This window comes from Arachis hypogaea, chromosome 14, assembly GCF_003086295.3.
Source record: "Arachis hypogaea cultivar Tifrunner chromosome 14, arahy.Tifrunner.gnm2.J5K5, whole genome shotgun sequence".
Classification (NCBI taxonomy): Eukaryota; Viridiplantae; Streptophyta; class Magnoliopsida; order Fabales; family Fabaceae; genus Arachis; species Arachis hypogaea.
Window position 1 is genome coordinate 16,134,907 of NC_092049.1, and position 19,060 is coordinate 16,153,966.

Genomic DNA, 19,060 nt, shown 5'->3' on the forward strand with positions numbered 1-19,060 from the left:
ATTAACTTCTTCAAGAGTTAAAAATGGTGGTGAATCTTCCAATATCCATTTCGAATGATCCTCAAATGCATCAAGACAAATTGGATCATAAACTTGCTTTCTCATTTGCTTCCTATGTTATCAATATACTTCGTCACTCTTGTGATGATTAAAATTTTAAAATAATGCTTTCAACTTAAAATAATAAAAAAAAGTACCTTTATTGTAACCTTAATTTGTAATGAACATAAACAAGATCATTAAGTTTTTAACACTCTAACTGATTCCTCTTCTTTGAGTGAATGTGTTCAAAAATACTCCAGTTACGCTCACAACCTGAAGAACTACAAGTTTGGCTTAAAATACAAATCGCCAACTTTTGCAAATTTGGCGCTCCACAACCATAAGATTCCCCCCATTGATCTTAACATAAAATAGGATTGTAATCCTTTGACTTGTTTTCCTTTTCTATAGCTAGGTGCTGGAACTCTGGATTTTTGTTGTTGTTGCATCTCATTATGTTTGATCTCGTCAAATTCTCTTTTAACTTCATCACAAGCATTATAACTTTATGCATATTGTTCTTGAGTTTTTCTTTTCTTACTTCGAAGCTCTTTAATGCTTTGATGGAATTGATGTCTCACTGTAGCTGGCACCTTTCGACATGACTCAATATCTCCTCCTTTTCCAGCCAAATGAAGCTTAAACCGATGAATTCCTCCACCCCTAATAAGCTTCTCACAATATATGCATAACAGAATAGTTTTTCCAAATTCCACAACTTGTTTACAATGACCCCATGCAGTATCAGGTTTTTGCTCTATTATTGTTTTTTTGGGTTCTAATTGATGCATCAGAAGTTGATCCTTGTTCTTGCAAAGATGGTATTTCTGATGGTGTATTCGCGGAAGCCATTCTAAAACAATATGGAGTAGCAAAAGTATAAAACAACAGCAACCCTAAATTCTGTATTTCCTATTCCCTATTAAGCAAGACAACAATCTTAAATTCACAGAACAAGCAAATTCATAGTTTCATACTAAACAATTACTTCAACATCACCTATTTTAACAAGCAGCTATTTCAACAACAGAAATTTCACCTATTCATCCCAGAAATTTCAAGTTTTCATAACAGAATAGAACAATATAACAACATTATTCATAATATCTTCATAATTTCAAGTTTTGAACAAGTATATTCAACAAGCAGCTATTTCAACAACAGAAATTTCACATAATCATCCTAGAAATTTCAAATTTTCATAACAGAACAGAACAACATAACAATATTATTCATAACAGCTTCATAATTTCAAGTTTTCAACAAGCACATTCAATAAGCATTAGAAAAATAGAGCAAAATAGAGGAGAACAATATATTCAACTAACTTGTTTGACAGAACAGAGGACGAAGACGACAGCGCGGTGATGGCGACGAAAAATATGAGAGACAGGGACGAAGGTGAGATTGAGACGAAGCGGGGCCGCGGTTCTGTTCTGTTCCTTGAGACTTTAGAATGGGTGTCACGGTGAGGTCTTCTAAGGTGAGACAAAGAAGACGACGGCGGGCAGCGGTGGCGCGGTGAGTGACAGAGTGAGGTAAGGAGGTGAGGGGGTGGGTTAGCCGTTGTGGTTACTGGTTAGGAGATTAGGGTTGGGGAAACAGGGATTGGGGTTGGGGGGTTATTCGAGTCTCTCTTTCTTTTTTTTAAACCAAAATGACATCGTTTTTGCAAGTGAATTAAAAAAAAACTTCCAAACTAGCCGGTTGAATAAAAATCGCCGGTTCTCCGATTTTCATCAGAACTGACCGATTCATAACGGTTCCGTTCCTTGTCCAGTCATATTCATCAACCGAACTGGTTATGGGTCCGGTTCTTACAACTATGCTACTAACACACAACTTACCTTCTCTACATATTGAGTATCATCTTCACTCAAACACCGGACATTGACTTCGGTGGACTTAGAATAATTACGCACATCATATGAAGTGTCATATGATCCTTCTTCACAAATTGATGGATCCATCGACGCAACACTCTCACCTCGACTTTAGCGGGAACAACTACACCTTGCTCCTATGAAGGTGAAACACTATGGCTCCATGAGAGGGGCATGCACGACGACGACGACAACTACGGTGGGGTTGGGGTGCGATATCCGTATGTAGGATGAATTTCTCTTTAATGGAAAGGGTTGTATCATAAACGGGTTCGGGAAGTAGCCCTTCACGTTTGATTGGTCTCCGCGGCGACACAGTGATAGCGCAACTACCACGATTGCAAGAGGACCTAGAGACGGGTGAGGATGCGATCACGGTTTTAAGGTTGAATCAGACGTCGTTAATGTGCCGCATTGTATAAATCCTTATGTTTGAAATTTGTAATTAATGATGATCAATATATTTTTAAATGTAATATTTTTAATAAAAAATAATAATTAATTATTGTTGTCAAAATTTGGCAGACAATAACTTAGTCCCCAATACTTTTTTTTATTTAAAGATTTGTTATTGGTCAATAAATAAACTCATACACAAGGTATGATTTGAATTTCTAATATATAATTAAAAGGACAAGTGAACTTACTACCTAATCAACCTAATTTGTTTTTTTAGGAATTTTTTTTATTGTCTTAGTTATTGTGTCACAAATTATTTTTTATGGAAACTAGATTGGTGTATTGGCTCAATATTGGAAAGGGAGGTATTTTTCTGTATTATAGGTGTCAGTTTCAACACGCTGGGGGGCGTGGTGAGGTGGCTTGCAGTGACGGGTGGCACAGCCCTGGCAACACGCAGCGGGCGTATTGCCTCTGAATCCTGGCATCATAACAAGGTCTTCGCTTGTTTCCGAAGAGCCTGGAGCAACACAGGGGGCGTGTTGTAGGTGGTATACATGCAGGGGACAGCCCCCACCTCGGTAACCGACGATGCTCAAAGAAGCTCTATAAATTAAGCTTCTGGGAACCATTTTCATGCATAAGTGTTGTTGTTGAATGTTTAACAATTTTACCATGAAAGGAGAAGTTGAGAGGCTGAAGAAGAGAGTTAGGAGTTAGGGTTGTTTGGAGGAAGAAAATTATTAATTTGTAGTGATTAAAAATGGTACGTAATTATACGGCACCCAAAGAACATATCTTCAATTATTTGGATCATCCAGTTAAGAGTTAGAGTGTATATACATCCGGTGAGGGTTCGATTACTTAATTCTATGTTTCCACACTTCTTATTAGGCATTCTTGCAAGTTGCTTCATTTTTGAGACTTGAATAAATTCTTTTTGGATTTTGATTGCATTGAATTATTTCTTTGTTTAGCCCTATATGTCCATATGCTTGATTGAAAATTTGATTGTTTGTTTCACCAAATCAATAGGACAAAGGAAAATGAACATACATCAAGGGAGTTACTTGGAGAGCTCACTTTTAGCATAGAAAACATAATTAGGAGTAGGAGTAGTATAGATAGTTTTCTTTCAATTCTCTCTTAGGGTTTACTTAATTTTCATTGTAGCATTTTATAGTTCTAATTTTGGTCTTTGATTTTACTAATCTCTTTTTGTAAGTACTCTTTAGTTTCTCTTTAATTATATCACATTTACTCTTATGTTCTTATGGGTCTAGTAATTTTGTTAACATATGCAATTTTGATTTCTTGAAGTTTTGGTTGATGAATTTCATGTTTTATAATTTATACTTGCTTGATTGAGTTTATATTGTTGATTTTGTGAATAGTTTGGTTATAGATTTCATTTTCCTTTGCAAATTGTTATGTTTTACTTTTATACCCTCCAAGTGTTTGTGAAAATGCCACTTGGTAATTTTGAGTAGATTTTCACACTTTGGCTTGGGAAATGAGTTCCTAGAATACTAGAGTCATAATGTCTGACATTTAGTGGTAATTCTTGGGTTGTTAGTTGACTCTTGTTTCCATTGATGCTAGCTTTTTACTAAGTTAATTAGTAACTTAGCTAAGACTTATGGATTAAGGCCAATTATGCTTGCTTGACTTACTCCTCAATGTTAGGGGTTGACGAAGCGAGATTAATTCATCATAGTTGCCATAGTTGTGATTATGATGATGATATGATTCCTTAATTCTCATTCCCAAGTCAAGACTCTTTTATGCAATTATAGCATTTTCATTAGTTTTGATCTTGTTTCCTTTTAATTTGCTTTACTTTCCTATTTGATCATTTGTTAGTTCTTTTATTTCTTAGTTCTTTTAATCTTTCGTTCTTTTGATTGAAGAAAACTCCTTTCTTCACAACCAAGAGTGTGACATCTAATTTGCGTATTCCGAGGGAGACGACCCGGAACTTCAAACTCCTGGTTTTTACTTGTTTTGGATTATGACAATCTTTTGAATTTACACTTTGATTGAGAGGATTGATTGTCGGTTTAGATTATGCTATCAATAGAATTGTTTTGTCTAAATTTTGAATCGGCATAATTATCTCGCATCAGGGATTCTACTACATTTCTAGGATTGGATTGATAAGAGGATTTTACCCCTTATTAGCTGTTTTGGTGGAAAGGTAGAGGCCAGAAACTCATTCGTTTGTATTGCCGGTGGATGAGGTTACTGTGATACTGGAAGATGTCACTCATATATTTGGCCTACCCATAGATGGAGAGCCTGTGAACGGATGTACAGATAGTAGTAACGACTTCCTACAGAGCCAGAGCATCGCGATATTCGGTCGCGAATCGGTTGTCAATAGTTCTTCGAAATCTTATATAAAGCTGGGTTGGGTTCAGACTATCAGAGACGCAGAGCCACTGGATATCGAGGAGTCTATTAAGAGATACGTCAGATGTCAGATTTTCTATTTGTTGGGTTCAACCCTATTCACGAATAAATCGACCGCATATGTTCACGCAAAGTATCTACCGTTGCTTCGCGATTTCGAACGGATCTATACTTATAGTTGGGGGTCAGCATGTCTCGCGCATCTTTACATAGCACTATGTCGTGCATCACAGTATGATACTAAGGAGATGGATGACCCTCTTAATTTGTTGTTTGTTTGGGCATGGGAGCGACTGCCGTGTATTGCGCCCGTACCCAGACAGTCCCGTCCACTGGCTGAGATACCAGTTGTCATGAGGTAACAGTTCCTATTTTAGTCCTGCATTATATTGAGAATGCATATTTGATTGACGACCACCTTTTTTAATTTTTTCAATGAACCATGTTTCAGGTGGAGTCATTCGTATCAGAGCAAAGCTTGGTTATCAAAAACCGTAGCGATATTTAGGCAGAAAATAAACTACATGGACGAGGTAAATATTTATGGTTCATGTGATTCTCGTATCCAAACATTAATATTAGGGTTTTAATATTCTAATAACATGTGGCAGTTTGTGTGGCAGCCGTACGAAGGATTGGACATACCCGACGAGTTACATGGACACCTTGAGGTATGTGACATCGTTGCTCTGTTATTGTCGTTCGAGTGTGTCGAATGGTATCCTGCGAACGAGTGATGCGTCACTTTGGGTATGCACAACCCCCCTTGGTGGTAGCAAGAGAAATTCCATTGAGTAAGCATTGCATCACTCTTCGCGGAGTGCAGCTTTATGACTGGACAGTTTTACATGGAGGATGGATAGAGGAATGAGACAACCGTCATAACACTCGGTTGCGATATCTGCACCCCCTTCCGTCTTGGGACATTAGACCATCGGTGGAGTACCAGGATTGGTACGTGAGTTTGTACGAACATCTGTTGAGATTGTCTGAGCACGTTCCTCAGCATCCATACCAGCCTCCAGCACTAGGACAGCCAGCACCTCAGGGACCACCTCAGTATGCAGTCTTTGAGCCATTTCCTTATTATATACCACAGCCAAAAGACCACAGTCATAGTCGCCATGACAGTCACCATAGCCAGCATAGCAACCACGGTCACTCCAGCGACCACAGCAAGGTCAGTCATCACAGTCGGCACAGTCAGCATAGCGGGCACAGTCAGCATAGCGGGCACATTCAACACAGTCGGCACTCTTAGTAGGGTCAGTCCTGCCAACACTCTCATCCCATACTGTACATTCTGCCCAGACAGGAATGGGTTGACTTTCCGTCGATCCCATGGAAGATTCCTATAGACGGTCATGGAGATCGGCAAATACAATAATGGGTCAACGCTGGTTTAGGTGGTTGTCCATATCTTACCATTATGCCTTCATCGACAGACGCAGATGATCCACATTGGACATCAGTAGATATGGCCACTGGTATGCGGGGTCCTGCTTCTGATCACACCTCAGGGCAGGCGTCCTGTGATAGTGGGTTCATCGAGCCGCATGCGACCTTTGAGGTTGTTGACGAGTACAACCCTGGTGCATCTGCACTAGCAGAGGTAGGTGGGTCGGCCTCTCCGGCTATCAATGACTCTGTCTGGGGTCATCCGTATGGCCTACGGATGGAACGAAATCCACTTGATAGGTTTACTCCATCGCAGTTCGGTCAGGGCATGATGGGTAAGGGACTGAATTGGTTAGCTCGAAAGAAGTGAAATAACTATTAGTTAATCCTGTGTATGTTTTTGGAATTCAGTATTGTTTTAGAATTAACTGAATGTAACTCTTAGTTAATCTTTTGTATTTTTTTAGAATTTAGTATGGTTTTAGAATTAACTGAATATAACTCTTAGTTAATCAGTTGTATGTTTACTTAATCAAAATTCAAATTATGGTCTCAAAATTAAGTGAATATAATTCTTTGTTAATCTTTTGTATGTTTAACTCACAAAGGCATTAGATGGTAATATTAACCTAACAATACAAACACGACAAATAACAAAATCATTAATGGATAAACTCAAATTTAAAAATACAAACACGACAAACTAGAAAAACATTAATGGATAAAACAACCCTAAACATACAAACATAAAGGCCAGAAAAGGTTTAGGAACCACCATCATCACCAGCACCACTCAGTCCACCATCGTCACCAGCACCAATTGGTCCGGCATGCTGAGAACATCGACTCCGACTATGACCCTGTCTACCATAGAGACGGCATATCTGAGGATCATGCATATTGTGTGAGTCCATTTCATTCAGGTATCGGGTCAATTTAGGATGACTTTTCGATGTTCTCCTCAAGGCGGGATTAGCGACTAATGTGGGTCCCTAATAAATAGGCCATGTCTCTGCATCGCCTAATGGTACGAACTCAAATTTGTAGACCTTACGAACCTCTGTCATCCTGTACACATCATGCACATACAGCTGCCAATCGAGTCGCTGGTTGGCAAAGCAAGCAATAACATGTCGACATGGTAGTCGTTCCACCAGAAAGTGCCCATAATCACACGTCTACGCGCAAGATCAACTACCAACACCTTTCCATTAGGCATTTCACGCACCTCAAACACTTCATTTCGTCTATCAAACCGGTGCACAACTATATTTCCAGCACGTTACATATTTGCTTCTATCCGCTGTTGTGCAAATACAGAGTAAGTAAATCTAGCACACTTGCGTTCATGAGTCTCGGCACTCTTTCGCATAAATAGTTCATTTAACCGATAATAAGTTGCTCGGACGAGCGCTAACACAGGGAGGTTTCGGGCACCCTTCAAAATTGAATTAATGCACTCCACAAGGTTCGTCGCCATATGGCCCCATCGATGACCCTCATCAAATGTCAATACCCAGTGTCTAAGTCCAATGGCATCGCACCACCGGGCATATGCCTTGCCTCGCTCTTCCAACCTCTTATAGTTGATGTTGTACTCCTCCACCGTCCTTGAATACCCTATGTTGGCAACAAGTTTTTGCAAGTGCGGGACTTTGAATGCCCATAAGAAGTTGCTACCGATGTGCTTTATACAAAACATCCACTATGCTCTTGGAGGTTGCCAATCACCACCGAAACGATTTACTGCTACTCGGATTAACTCATGTCGATTTGAGATCATACCCACACCATCTTTCTAACAACATGCCTTCGTAGATTCCTGAGAAAGAAGTGCCACGCATCAGCTGTCTCGCTCTCCACCAGGGCAAAGGCGATAGGCACAATGTTCTGGTTCCCATCTTGTGCAACAACAACCAGAAGTGTACCTTTGTATTTTCCATATAGGTGTGTGCCGTCAACATGAACTAGAGGCTTGCAATGCTTGAATGCCCTAATGCATGGATTGAAACTCCAAAATACGCGGTGGAGTATTCTGCACCGTTCGCCTCCTTAGTCCCGTTGTATAGGGGTCATATTTCTATTTGGACAATTGAGCCTGGTATCTTCTGAGTCATGACCGAGAGACACCATATCAAAGCTTGGTAAGAATCCTCCCAACTACCGAAAATTTTGGCTATGAACTTCTGCTTTGCCAACCAAGCCTTTCGGTAACTGATGGTATAGTTGAACCTTGACTGGACTTCCGCAATTAAGATTTGACCTTGATGGACGAGTCACTCTCAACCAATGGCCTTATAGCCTCAGCAACTGTGTCCGAGTCTAACTTGGAATGATCCTGTGAAATCGTTCCCATGGTGCACGTGTGCCTACCGTTGTTTATCCGTATCTCCCAACAACCTTTTTTCTGTATCAAGCTGGCTCGGATAAGCCAGTCGCACCCACGCCCATACTTCTTGCATTTTGCATAGAACGTTAGTGGTTCGTACTCATAAACATTATAGTCGAGTCCTCTAGAGATAGTGTAACTTCTGATTGCTGCGACGACAGACTTTCTAAAACTATACTCCATTCTGATCCTGAACTCTCCATCCTCAGGATCAACAACACCTACAGAAAGCAGAAATCATCATTCTTTGATCCATCCGAAATATAAATTTATAAAAACGTATTATTCACTCATCACGTACCTATATTTGCATATTCCAGGAATTCCAATGCATTCATGGTGTCAAGATCTAAATTACGCATAAAAGGTGGGACGTTCATCAGTTGACTAACTGCGGGGTAAACCACTACATTCTCTGCTACTGCCTCGACTCCCACATCACCATCCTCGTCTTCCTCGCCAGCTTCATAAGTGGCTTCGAAGTCGTCTTCGCTGTCAATGTTCATTCCTTCATACACTACAGCTCTATCATCCTCTATATCTAAATCATTTTGAATCTCAGCTGTCTCTACGTTTTCAAACTCAACATACAGCTCAATCTATGACTATCACATCTGAGTCTGCCGATGAATTTGGAATATATTTTGCATACTCTCTTCGTCAACGATCAGCATGATATCAAACTGTATTAGACCACCAAAAACTATAACCAGATTTTGGTATAATATACTGCTCACTCTCCTCAATATACTGTTCTCCATGCTTTGACAGAGACCGTTTTGAAGCTCGATGAATGTCAAGGTGCATGGAATCACAAACAAAAACAGATTTTGACACACAAACCTTACTCCCTCATGAGTATTCCGTATAATCTCACCATTGTGATATACTACCAAGTTTGCAGTACCCTTCATTACACTAGCAACACACTCAAAGAACACTCTTCCTCGCAATGAAAATGGTACCAAGCTTTGCCTTATATAGACGAAGCACTCAGCATGCCCCCTCCCCCCGCGTGTTGCATCACCAACCAACCAGCCTTCGACACGTGTAACACGCCTCCCCTCCCCCTTCCCCGTGCTGACTCAGCACGCCCCGCACGTGTTGCAGTCCCGTGCAACTAGACTTTGTCATGTGGCATTCACGTTCACCTATGTACTGACTTAGCATGCCCCCCACGTGTTGCAGTCCTATTCAACCAGACTTTGTCACGTGTCATTCACGCCCATCAATGTGCTGCATGCAACACGTCCCCCCGCGTGTTGAAAGTGCCTTCTGACACTCTACCAATTTGTAAATACACACACTGCACCCATTTCTAACTAAAACACCAAATTTAAACCCATAACTAAATTATTTAGCCTTATTATGTGGTATTTTAAGGCTCACTAGACAACGATAATACATAAACTACTTAAAAATAAGGTAAGGTATAAAGCAGTGAAAACCACTTTTAAATTTCTCTTTTGATCACTTTTAAAAACAAAATATAGCATGGTTTCGTCACAAATTATTTTCTATATCGCTTTCATTATGTGATGTATGTGCAACTTAGTGGGTCGAGCGGGTGATGAATCTGTGGGTGGTGAGCCAAGGCTTCTCGCTATAAACGAGAATCTGACACTACAGCTTAGTAAGTGCGAGAAGTCCGAGAGGAGTCATGCGTTCCAAGGCCTACACAAAGCTCTGCTATTTCTACAAAACGATTCTCATGAATTGCGAGAAGCATGGAACTGCACGCTAGTATATTCCATGCATGTTGGATGAAGCTATCCCTCACTCTTAAATTTTGTATAAATGATTTTTTTTTTTTGTATTTTCTATAAATTCCAACCTTTTTCATTCATTCTATGCATGACCGAAATACGATAGTGAGTGGTGAGATAATGAAATTTGTGTTAGTGTTGTGAGAAGAAATTAAAATTTAGCTAGCTAAAAAGAAAGTGAAGAAGAGTGTGTTTATTTTTTGGGGTTAACTTCTTTAAATAAGGTGGAAAAAAAAGTTAACTGATTTTTAGTACAAAATGATAAAATTTTATTCAAAATAATATTAAATTATTGTCATAAATTATACTTCTCATAATATACCAGTTTTTGAAGATGTGTTATAAATTATTTTTTAATTTAAAAAATAAAAAAACTACCTCATGCGTACAAGATGAAATTTTAAAATTTAAAAAAAAAATCCAATTCTCACTTACGATTAGATACTTTTTCACATTTAAAAAATATTCAAAATCACTCTTTTCACCTAATGTAAAGAGCTTACGAAAAATTAAATCTTACCATCTCTGAGGTTTATTACCTCTCATCTCCATCTTTGCAAATAACACCAAAAAAACTTTTTATATCCACATTTTTCAGCCGAGTTTTATAGGTAGTTTTTATGATAATAATTTTATTAATTCTTATTATTAGGTACAAATGTTGGTTAACTATTTATGAAATTTAACATTTATTTGTTTCAATCTGATTACATTAGGACTAATTTTGGCCTAACTTATGTAATATAAGTGTTACAATGTTTTTCACAAAGCCAGTTATGAAAAATGTTTATTACTAAGCCTAGAAGGCTGACTTACTTGTATTATATTATTGCAACTTAAAAATTGAAAATGAAAACAATTAAGACATTAGGATCAGTTCCATAGTAAAACACTAAAATGTTTCGATGATATACATAAGATCTAGCATTCAAATTTCATTCCCATTGTAAAAAAAAAAAAATCGTAACATCCAGCTAGACATGATGATCACAACACAAAAGATAACAATAAAAAATTCCTCCAACGTTCAAAACCAGAATTCAAACTTGAAGCACATTTGCTTTCCATTAGAAGCAATTTTTAATTCTAAAGAAATGATTTGCTATATTCTCGGAATATATAATACCATTTAAAGTAAAATAATTAATACATTGTTACCAGTAACCCGTACTCTCAAGTCGGTTCAACCCATCCCTCCCATCACTATCATACATATCAATACCCGACCCATTTAACAAAACCGGTTTCTGATCCAAGATCCGAACCAGCCAACTACACAGCGCTATTTAAATTTGCTGAAAAGATCATAAACCGTTCACTCAAAAGCACACAACAGCACTTTGCAAATTCTCGATTAGAAAATCTAGGGTTTTTTCATTTTCCCTCTCTCGATCTCTCTCCGAATCTAGGGTTAGGGGTTTTTGATCGTTGGTGACGATGTCTCTGAGGCCTAGTGAGAGGACGGAGGTTCGCCGGAACCGGTACAAGGTGGCGGTGGACGCCGATGAGGGTCGCCGGAGGAGGGAGGACAACATGGTGGAGATCCGAAAGAGTAAGCGCGAGGAGAGCCTCCTCAAGAAGCGCCGCGAGGGCCTCCAAGCTCAACAGCTCCTCCAGCAGCAGCAACAATTTCCAACCAATGTCCAAGCCTCATCCATCATGGAGAAAAAGGTAAAAGTAGAATTTGGACTCGATTTGGTTCTTTCGATTGAATCTCGTGAAATCTGATTATTGATCGTACGCCTGCGGTTGATTTCATTTCTTTATTGTGTATAACATCATATGTGTGGTGGTTTTGGTAAGTTAGGTGTGGTGATGGTTAGTTTGTTAGTTCGTTATGGAAATGGTTTTGATGTTTGCTGTTTGTTGTTTGGCAGTTGGAGAGTCTTCCTGCTATGGTCGCTGGGGTGTTGTCCAATGATAACAGCCAGCAACTGGAAGCTACCACACAATTTAGGAAGCTGCTCTCAATCGGTAACTGGGGATGGATTGTGGTTTTCTTTTGTGTTCCTGATTAATTAACTATGTTTGCTTTGATTCTGTGTGTTAATTGTTGAAATCGCAATGTATTTGTTGTGTTCTGAATGCAGAGCGCAGCCCACCGATTGAGGAAGTTATCCAAGCTGGTGTTGTGCCACGGTTTGTTGAGTTTCTCCATAGGGACGATTTCCCCCAACTTCAGGTTCGATTCTATTTTTGGGGCATTGGAGCTTGTGTGTTGTTCCTTTTACATAAGTTACTGAATGCTATACATAATACACACACAGGAGACATGCCTGTTGCAACATTATAAGTCGACATGACATATATAATATTGAGGATTGATAATATTTCATAAAATATATAAGCCTCACTGTTTTCTATGTTTTTTATTTGGATTTTGTTTTTAATTTAGGCTTTGTTTTTGTCTTGCGATAAAAATTGAGAGGTAAATTTTCAGGGATGGGATCTCATTTATTCAGAATCCAATAAAACATTTAGACAAACTCAAATTCTGTGTAATTTCATTATCCTAACTTCAAATGATCTCTTACCTACATTTGCTATTGTACTGGAGTTCAAAAGTTTTTAAATCAAACATGTACTTATGTTAAGTATGTCCTTAGCATGTCATAGAAGATCTGGTACAAAGATGTCCATGTATTATTGTGTTCAATATTTAATTCTGTTATGTTGATTTTTTATGTGATCTGCTGTTGATTTAGTTTGAGGCTGCATGGGCTCTCACAAACATAGCGTCTGGAACTTCTGAGAACACTAAGGTGGTAATTGATCACGGGGCAGTCCCAATATTTGTGAAGTTACTTGGTTCTCCAAGTGATGATGTTCGAGAACAGGTAGTTGATGCTAGAATACAAGCTGTTCTGTTTTAAAATTTTCACGGAGTTGTCCTGAACTCATAAACTACAAAATTTTCAGGCTGTTTGGGCTTTGGGAAATGTCGCTGGTGACTCTCCTAGGTGCCGTGATCTTGTTCTCAGCCATGGTGCTTTGATCCCACTATTAGCCCAGCTGAATGAGCATGCTAAACTTTCAATGCTGAGAAATGCCACATGGACTCTGTCAAACTTCTGCAGGGGGAAGCCACAGCCTCCATTTGAACACGTAATTATTGTTATCTCTTAGATAGTTAATTTATATCAAAGCTGTAAGACAACCAAATTCTGACATTTTTCTGATTCTGGAAATTTTGATGGACAGGTGAAGCCAGCACTTCCAACTCTTGAGCGGTTGGTCTTTTCAAATGATGAAGAGGTTCTGACAGATGCATGCTGGGCACTTTCGTATCTTTCTGATGGAACAAATGACAAAATCCAAGCCGTTATTGAGGCAGGTGTATGTAGCAGGCTGGTGCAGCTTCTTTTGTGGGTATTAATTCTTCAAAATGTTGTCAACAAAAAATTGTCTTATTCGATTATTGAACTTACTAAATGTTTTTACATATTTTTAAGGCACCCATCTCCTTCGGTGCTGATTCCTGCTCTTCGTACTGTGGGAAATATTGTGACAGGAGACGACATTCAAACTCAGGTAATGATTGTTAACAGGTGTAATAATTACTTTGTACCAAATTTGTTCTCATTCTATTCAAATTTTATTTAGGTGAAATAATTGTCCAGATCTTTTTCGTTACGTAATGCATGTATTTTTGGCAAGGATTTCCTAACTTAAAATTTTGTAGGCTATTATCAATCATGGTGCACTCCCATGCCTTATGAGCCTGTTGACGCATAATCACAAAAAGAGCATCAAGAAAGAAGCTTGCTGGACTATTTCAAACATTACAGCTGGAAATAGAGATCAAATACAGGCAAGCCAGTTAATCCCAATTATTTGGTGCTCTATTGATGCTGAATCACATGTTGGGTTGAGTCTACTATTTGAAATGTTTTCTTACCTTTTATTTGTTTTTTTGCACTGTATATCATGTAAAGTTTAGTTTCTCAATGGAACCCCTGACAATTTGATGTTATTGGACTTTGTCCCATTTGTCCCCAAACTTTGACTGAGACTTCGTTCTCCTGTTCCTTTGGTTGGTCATGAAATCTGTGGAGATAGATGTTATTTGAAATGCTGATGTGGTGTTGTAATAACAGAATCTTTACGATATTCTGTGTGGGTTTTTATTTTATTTTATTTTCATTGTCAAGAATTCGATTTCTTGTTGGCTTATTCAATGAAATGCTCTCTGTAGTTTATACATTTTATGTCTGATGTAGGCTGTCATTGACGCTGGTCTGATTGCTCCCCTTGTCAATCTTCTTCAAAATGCTGAGTTTGACATTAAAAAAGAAGCTGCATGGGCAATCTCTAATGCTACATCTGGTGGTAGTCATGAGCAGATCAAGTATGTCATTGTTTCTTGTTATTGGTTGAGGTTCATAATGTTAGTATTGTGGCTTCATTGTATTGACCTATCTTATGTGTTTACAAGGTATTTGGTTAGCCAAGGTTGCATTAAGCCTCTGTGTGATCTGCTTGTTTGTCCCGACCCAAGAATTGTCACTGTCTGTTTAGAAGGTCTGGAGAATATTCTAAAGGTCGGGGAATCTGAGAAGGCCATGGGTAACAGTGGAGATGTTAACTTGTATGCTCAGATGATTGATGATGCTGAAGGATTGGAGAAAATTGAAAACCTGCAGAGTCATGACAATAATGAAATATATGAGAAGGCTGTTAAAATTCTCGAAACATATTGGTTGGAGGATGAAGATGAGACACTACCTCCAGGCGACGTTGCTCAACCTGGTTTCAGTTTTGGTGGCAATGAGGTTCCAGTCCCATCTAGCGGATTCAACTTTAGTTGAAGACACTTTGCTGAGTGGGTAAGTATGCCTTAAAATGTCTCACTTTTTGCCTTAGTGTGACAATCGCGACAATCATATAGTTTTTGCCTTAAATCTCTAACCATCCTCTAAACTAACTGGCTTCAATAATTGTAGGGAAATTGGTTGCATGGAGATACGGGTTGATGCTAGGATGGCTGTTCGAGTCGAGTCCAGGTAGGTCAGGTCAGTTGGGAGGGGAGGGGGTTTTGGTCCCTGCGCATCGTGGTGTCTGGTCGTAGTCCGGTCTGTCTGTGGTCAATGAGGTGCAGGGAGTGGGTCAGTCTACACTACCATGTCCAAAATAAGAATGGGGGTTTGGTGGGTTGCAGCAGCTGCATAATGACCTTGCCAGCGGTGTATATTATGCAAGGAATATATGTGTGCTACTGGAGAAAGTATCTAAGTTTCTATGGTGCATTAAAATCAAGGTCCCGTGTGATGTGGCTATTGCCTATTGGTTGGAGTGGGAGGGTTTTTGTTGAGTCTTGAATGCTGCTGAGTCCTATTAATCATTGAGTCGTAGTTGTATTGGTTTACATAGAATATACTTTATTTGAGTATTCGGAAACCAAATTTTATGGTTTACATATCCCCTTGTTAATCTCTCTCTCTCTGACCATCTATGTGTTCTGTAGTCTTGGGTTGGAGATTTTACATGACCTTTAAAGGACCAAGTTACAGTTTTACTAGTTTCCAATGTTTAACAAACAAAAGTAAAATCACTAAAAATGCCAAACACAGTCTAATGTAAGTATGTAACCAAGAAATTAAATAAATAAATACAAAATCAGAAGTCGTATAATCATACATGCCTGGACATAGGTTTTATCTGTATTCTCAATAACTCAACAATAATTTTACTTTCTCAAACTTATAATTTTGAGAGTCATTTTATTTGTTTAATTTTAAACATGATTACTCTGTTCTACAGCTAAACTAGTTTATTCAACTTCAAATAGGAGGGAAAATAATGTATAATAATTTCGATTGACTTTAAAAGTCAATAAGTCAAAAAATTAAGTGTACCAATTAAGTTATGCAGCCTTTTTCCCCTTCCCCTTTTCTTTAGATGTAACCATCTATAGATTATTTATTTTGTGATACACAATATATATCTCAATTAACATTTTGGGTTAACATTTTGTTTCTGTTTACAAGCCATATATAATCAAATCGCTTGGTTATGGAATAATTAAGGGGATAGATATAATGCTTCTTTGTGCTACACTAAATACATCTATTTTACTTGCTAGTTCATCAAAAATATATTTTTTTAATTAGAATTGGCCTCGTTTATTGTATAGGCAGTGCTATTTATTTTAATTTTTCTCATTTCTTAATATTTTTTTATATGGATGCCAAATAGCAAGATTACAACACCGGTAGGCCCCCTTTTGCATCATAGTTGCCATGAGTAACGTGCTTTCCAGCTAAAAATGCTCTCAATACATTTTTTATTTGTCCCAATTTTTGTTTTGAAGAGAGGAAATTATTATGAGTATTTTGGTATATCAATAGTTTCTGTTTTTATACTAATAATTGGTATGACGATATTTTAATTTTTATGGAAAGCTGAACTAGAGTTTCTTAATTCTAAGATATAATGATTTCGCAGCACATTGATGATAGAATGTTACTTATTTTGGTCAGCAAAACTAACAAAAATTTACTACATCTTAGGCAAAATTACAAATTCCTAATAAAAATATCAAAATACAATTTTAAGAAAACTAAAGCAACATTAACATATATACTTTAGCCTCTTTCTCTTCTTCATCTCCCTTAATACAAAAATATAATATAATTTCCTTTTTTTTTTTAAATTAATTATCTCTTCGTTTTACTCTTTGAACAATTAGTGATTTAGTATTTTAGACAAAAGTGTGTTCAAATTTTAATAAATTCAAAAAGTAAAAGAGACAATTAATACAGATAAAGAAAGAATAATTATCAACCAAAGAAATTTGGCTGTTCTCGGGAAAAAAAAAAAAGAAAGAAAAGAAAGATACTTATTACTGAATAATGTATGCAAGATCTTCTCAGATCAGACCAAATAGAAAAAGGGTAATGTTGCATGTTTAGCCTAAAGTTTGAAGGTTATATCTAAATATATAGGGCATATCCGTGACTCATCAACAGATGGAAAAAAATAGTGGAACCAAGTAAGGTGCGACCCTACCTATCAATAATATATCATGCTGTTGGTTTCTCATAAGAAAGTGATTGAACCACATGCTCTCAACTCTCAACTCTCAACTCTCAACATGGGGAGCTTTTAGTTTTAGAGTGGCACATATATATCATTAGAATTAACCAGAGAAAATGATGCTATATATTTTCTTTTTGAAAATCACTTAGATTTTATTTTGGGTAAAAGAATATAATATCATTTTAGGTATATGACTATGCGAGTGATTAAACTCTTAGCCTGATTAAGTTGATAGAGTTGCGTATTAATTTTTTTTATTTTCATGGTATTTTTATTTTGATAAGTTAAAAGATTAATTTCTCGTAGATCAGAGCTCTATTTAAGGGTTTGCTACTAATTAATGAGTTACTGTATATAAAAGACGAAATTCGAATCATCGACACTTGCTTAAGTAGACGACTAAAACCACTTGACTAATCCAAACTGGTTAGAGTCTCGCATTAGTTGAACTACTTGTAAACATAAACAAAAAATGTTAAATAATAAATAAATTTAATTTTCATATACTATTAATGTAGAATAGTTTTAAATATGTAAAAAAAAAAAAAACAAAATTCAAACATTAATAATAATAGTTTTCACTATTATTTTTAATAACGACTTTCCAATTTTTAACCACTAAAACTCTAAATTAATCTATCATGTGCTAGGTAACCAATACCATTTACCAATAACTGGTGGGTCTATTATGTGATAAATGGGATTTATTAGTAATTTTGTTTAATGATTTAGTATTAGTTGACTAAAAAAATAAAAATAAATAGTATTTAATAAAGATAAATTGACCGTATCATTTAAATTAAGTAGATGATTATATTTTAAATTTTGGATTATATTAACTAAAGTGTTAGGTGATTACTTGTTGAGTAACTAAATCGTCAACGGTTTCGTGAAGATTGATTGGTTAAAAAATGCAGGCAGAAATGATTAGTGTCAGAAAATGGTTATGGAAGGTAATTCTGACATGCACGGGGGACTCTGAAATCAAAACGGAGGAGAGGAACACAGTAACTATGATAGTCATGGATGCATGGGATCAAACTATGATGCCGCACATTCATGGTGTAATGTCAACTTATTAGGTATCCATATTCCCTTGCCAATATTCTTGTTTGCCACAAATCCACAATAATACTCAATGTAGCCAAACGCCGCCCTATTGTTATGGCATGGGTATATACTATACACTGGGACCCCTAAGCTCAAGAGAAATAAAATATAGAGTAAAAGGAAAAATAAATTCAGATAATTTATATTTTAAATAAATTAATTTTTAAAAAAATTAATAAAATTTTTAGAATAATAAATGTAATTAAATTAGTCTTTAAAATTAGGATAAAAAATCTTAATTTAAATTAACTTATTTACGTATATTTATTATTTTAAATGACTTTATTAATATTTTTTTAAAAATTTATCTATTTAAAATATAAATTTTAAAAAATTTATTTGTCACTTCACTCTAAAATATATATATATATATATATATATATATATATATATATATATATATATATATATATATATATATATATATATATTACTGTGCTAAGTATATACAAAAAATCAAGTACTAAATAATTTATTAGTATAAAATATATATTAAAAATAAATTAAATAATATATATATATATATATAAATATATAATAATTAATTTTTGTAGCTAATTTTTTGTATATAGATAGTATTTTTGAATAAAACAATTACAGGTAATGTTATTTATGAAAATTGT

At 36.6% G+C, this 19,060-nt stretch overlaps 1 protein-coding gene across 1 annotated transcript; it reads left to right on the forward strand.

The window, feature by feature from the left end:
- Nucleotides 1-11,405: 11,405 nt before the first annotated feature.
- Nucleotides 11,406-15,703, forward strand: LOC112741682 (importin subunit alpha-2). Its single transcript, XM_025790752.3, has 11 exons — nt 11,406-11,960; nt 12,167-12,263; nt 12,380-12,471; nt 12,995-13,126; nt 13,209-13,394; nt 13,491-13,654; nt 13,742-13,820; nt 13,972-14,100; nt 14,510-14,637; nt 14,725-15,115; nt 15,233-15,703. The coding sequence occupies exons 1-10, from the start codon at nt 11,727-11,729 to the stop codon at nt 15,095-15,097; spliced, it is 1,614 nt and encodes a 537-aa protein (XP_025646537.1). The 5' UTR covers nt 11,406-11,726; the 3' UTR covers nt 15,098-15,115; nt 15,233-15,703.
- The last annotated feature ends 3,357 nt before the right edge of the window (nt 15,704-19,060 follow it).

Excerpts from the sequence above, each read along its gene's own strand:
- LOC112741682 (XM_025790752.3), top strand. The coding sequence starts at position 11,727 with ATGTCTCTGAGGCCTAGTGAGAGGACGGAGGTTCGCCGGAACCGGTAC. Across the intron at positions 13,127-13,208 it reads GTGATGATGTTCGAGAACAG|GCTGTTTGGGCTTTGGGAAA; the intron begins GTAGTTGATGCT and ends CAAAATTTTCAG. Across the intron at positions 14,638-14,724 it reads GGTAGTCATGAGCAGATCAA|GTATTTGGTTAGCCAAGGTT; the intron begins GTATGTCATTGT and ends TGTGTTTACAAG.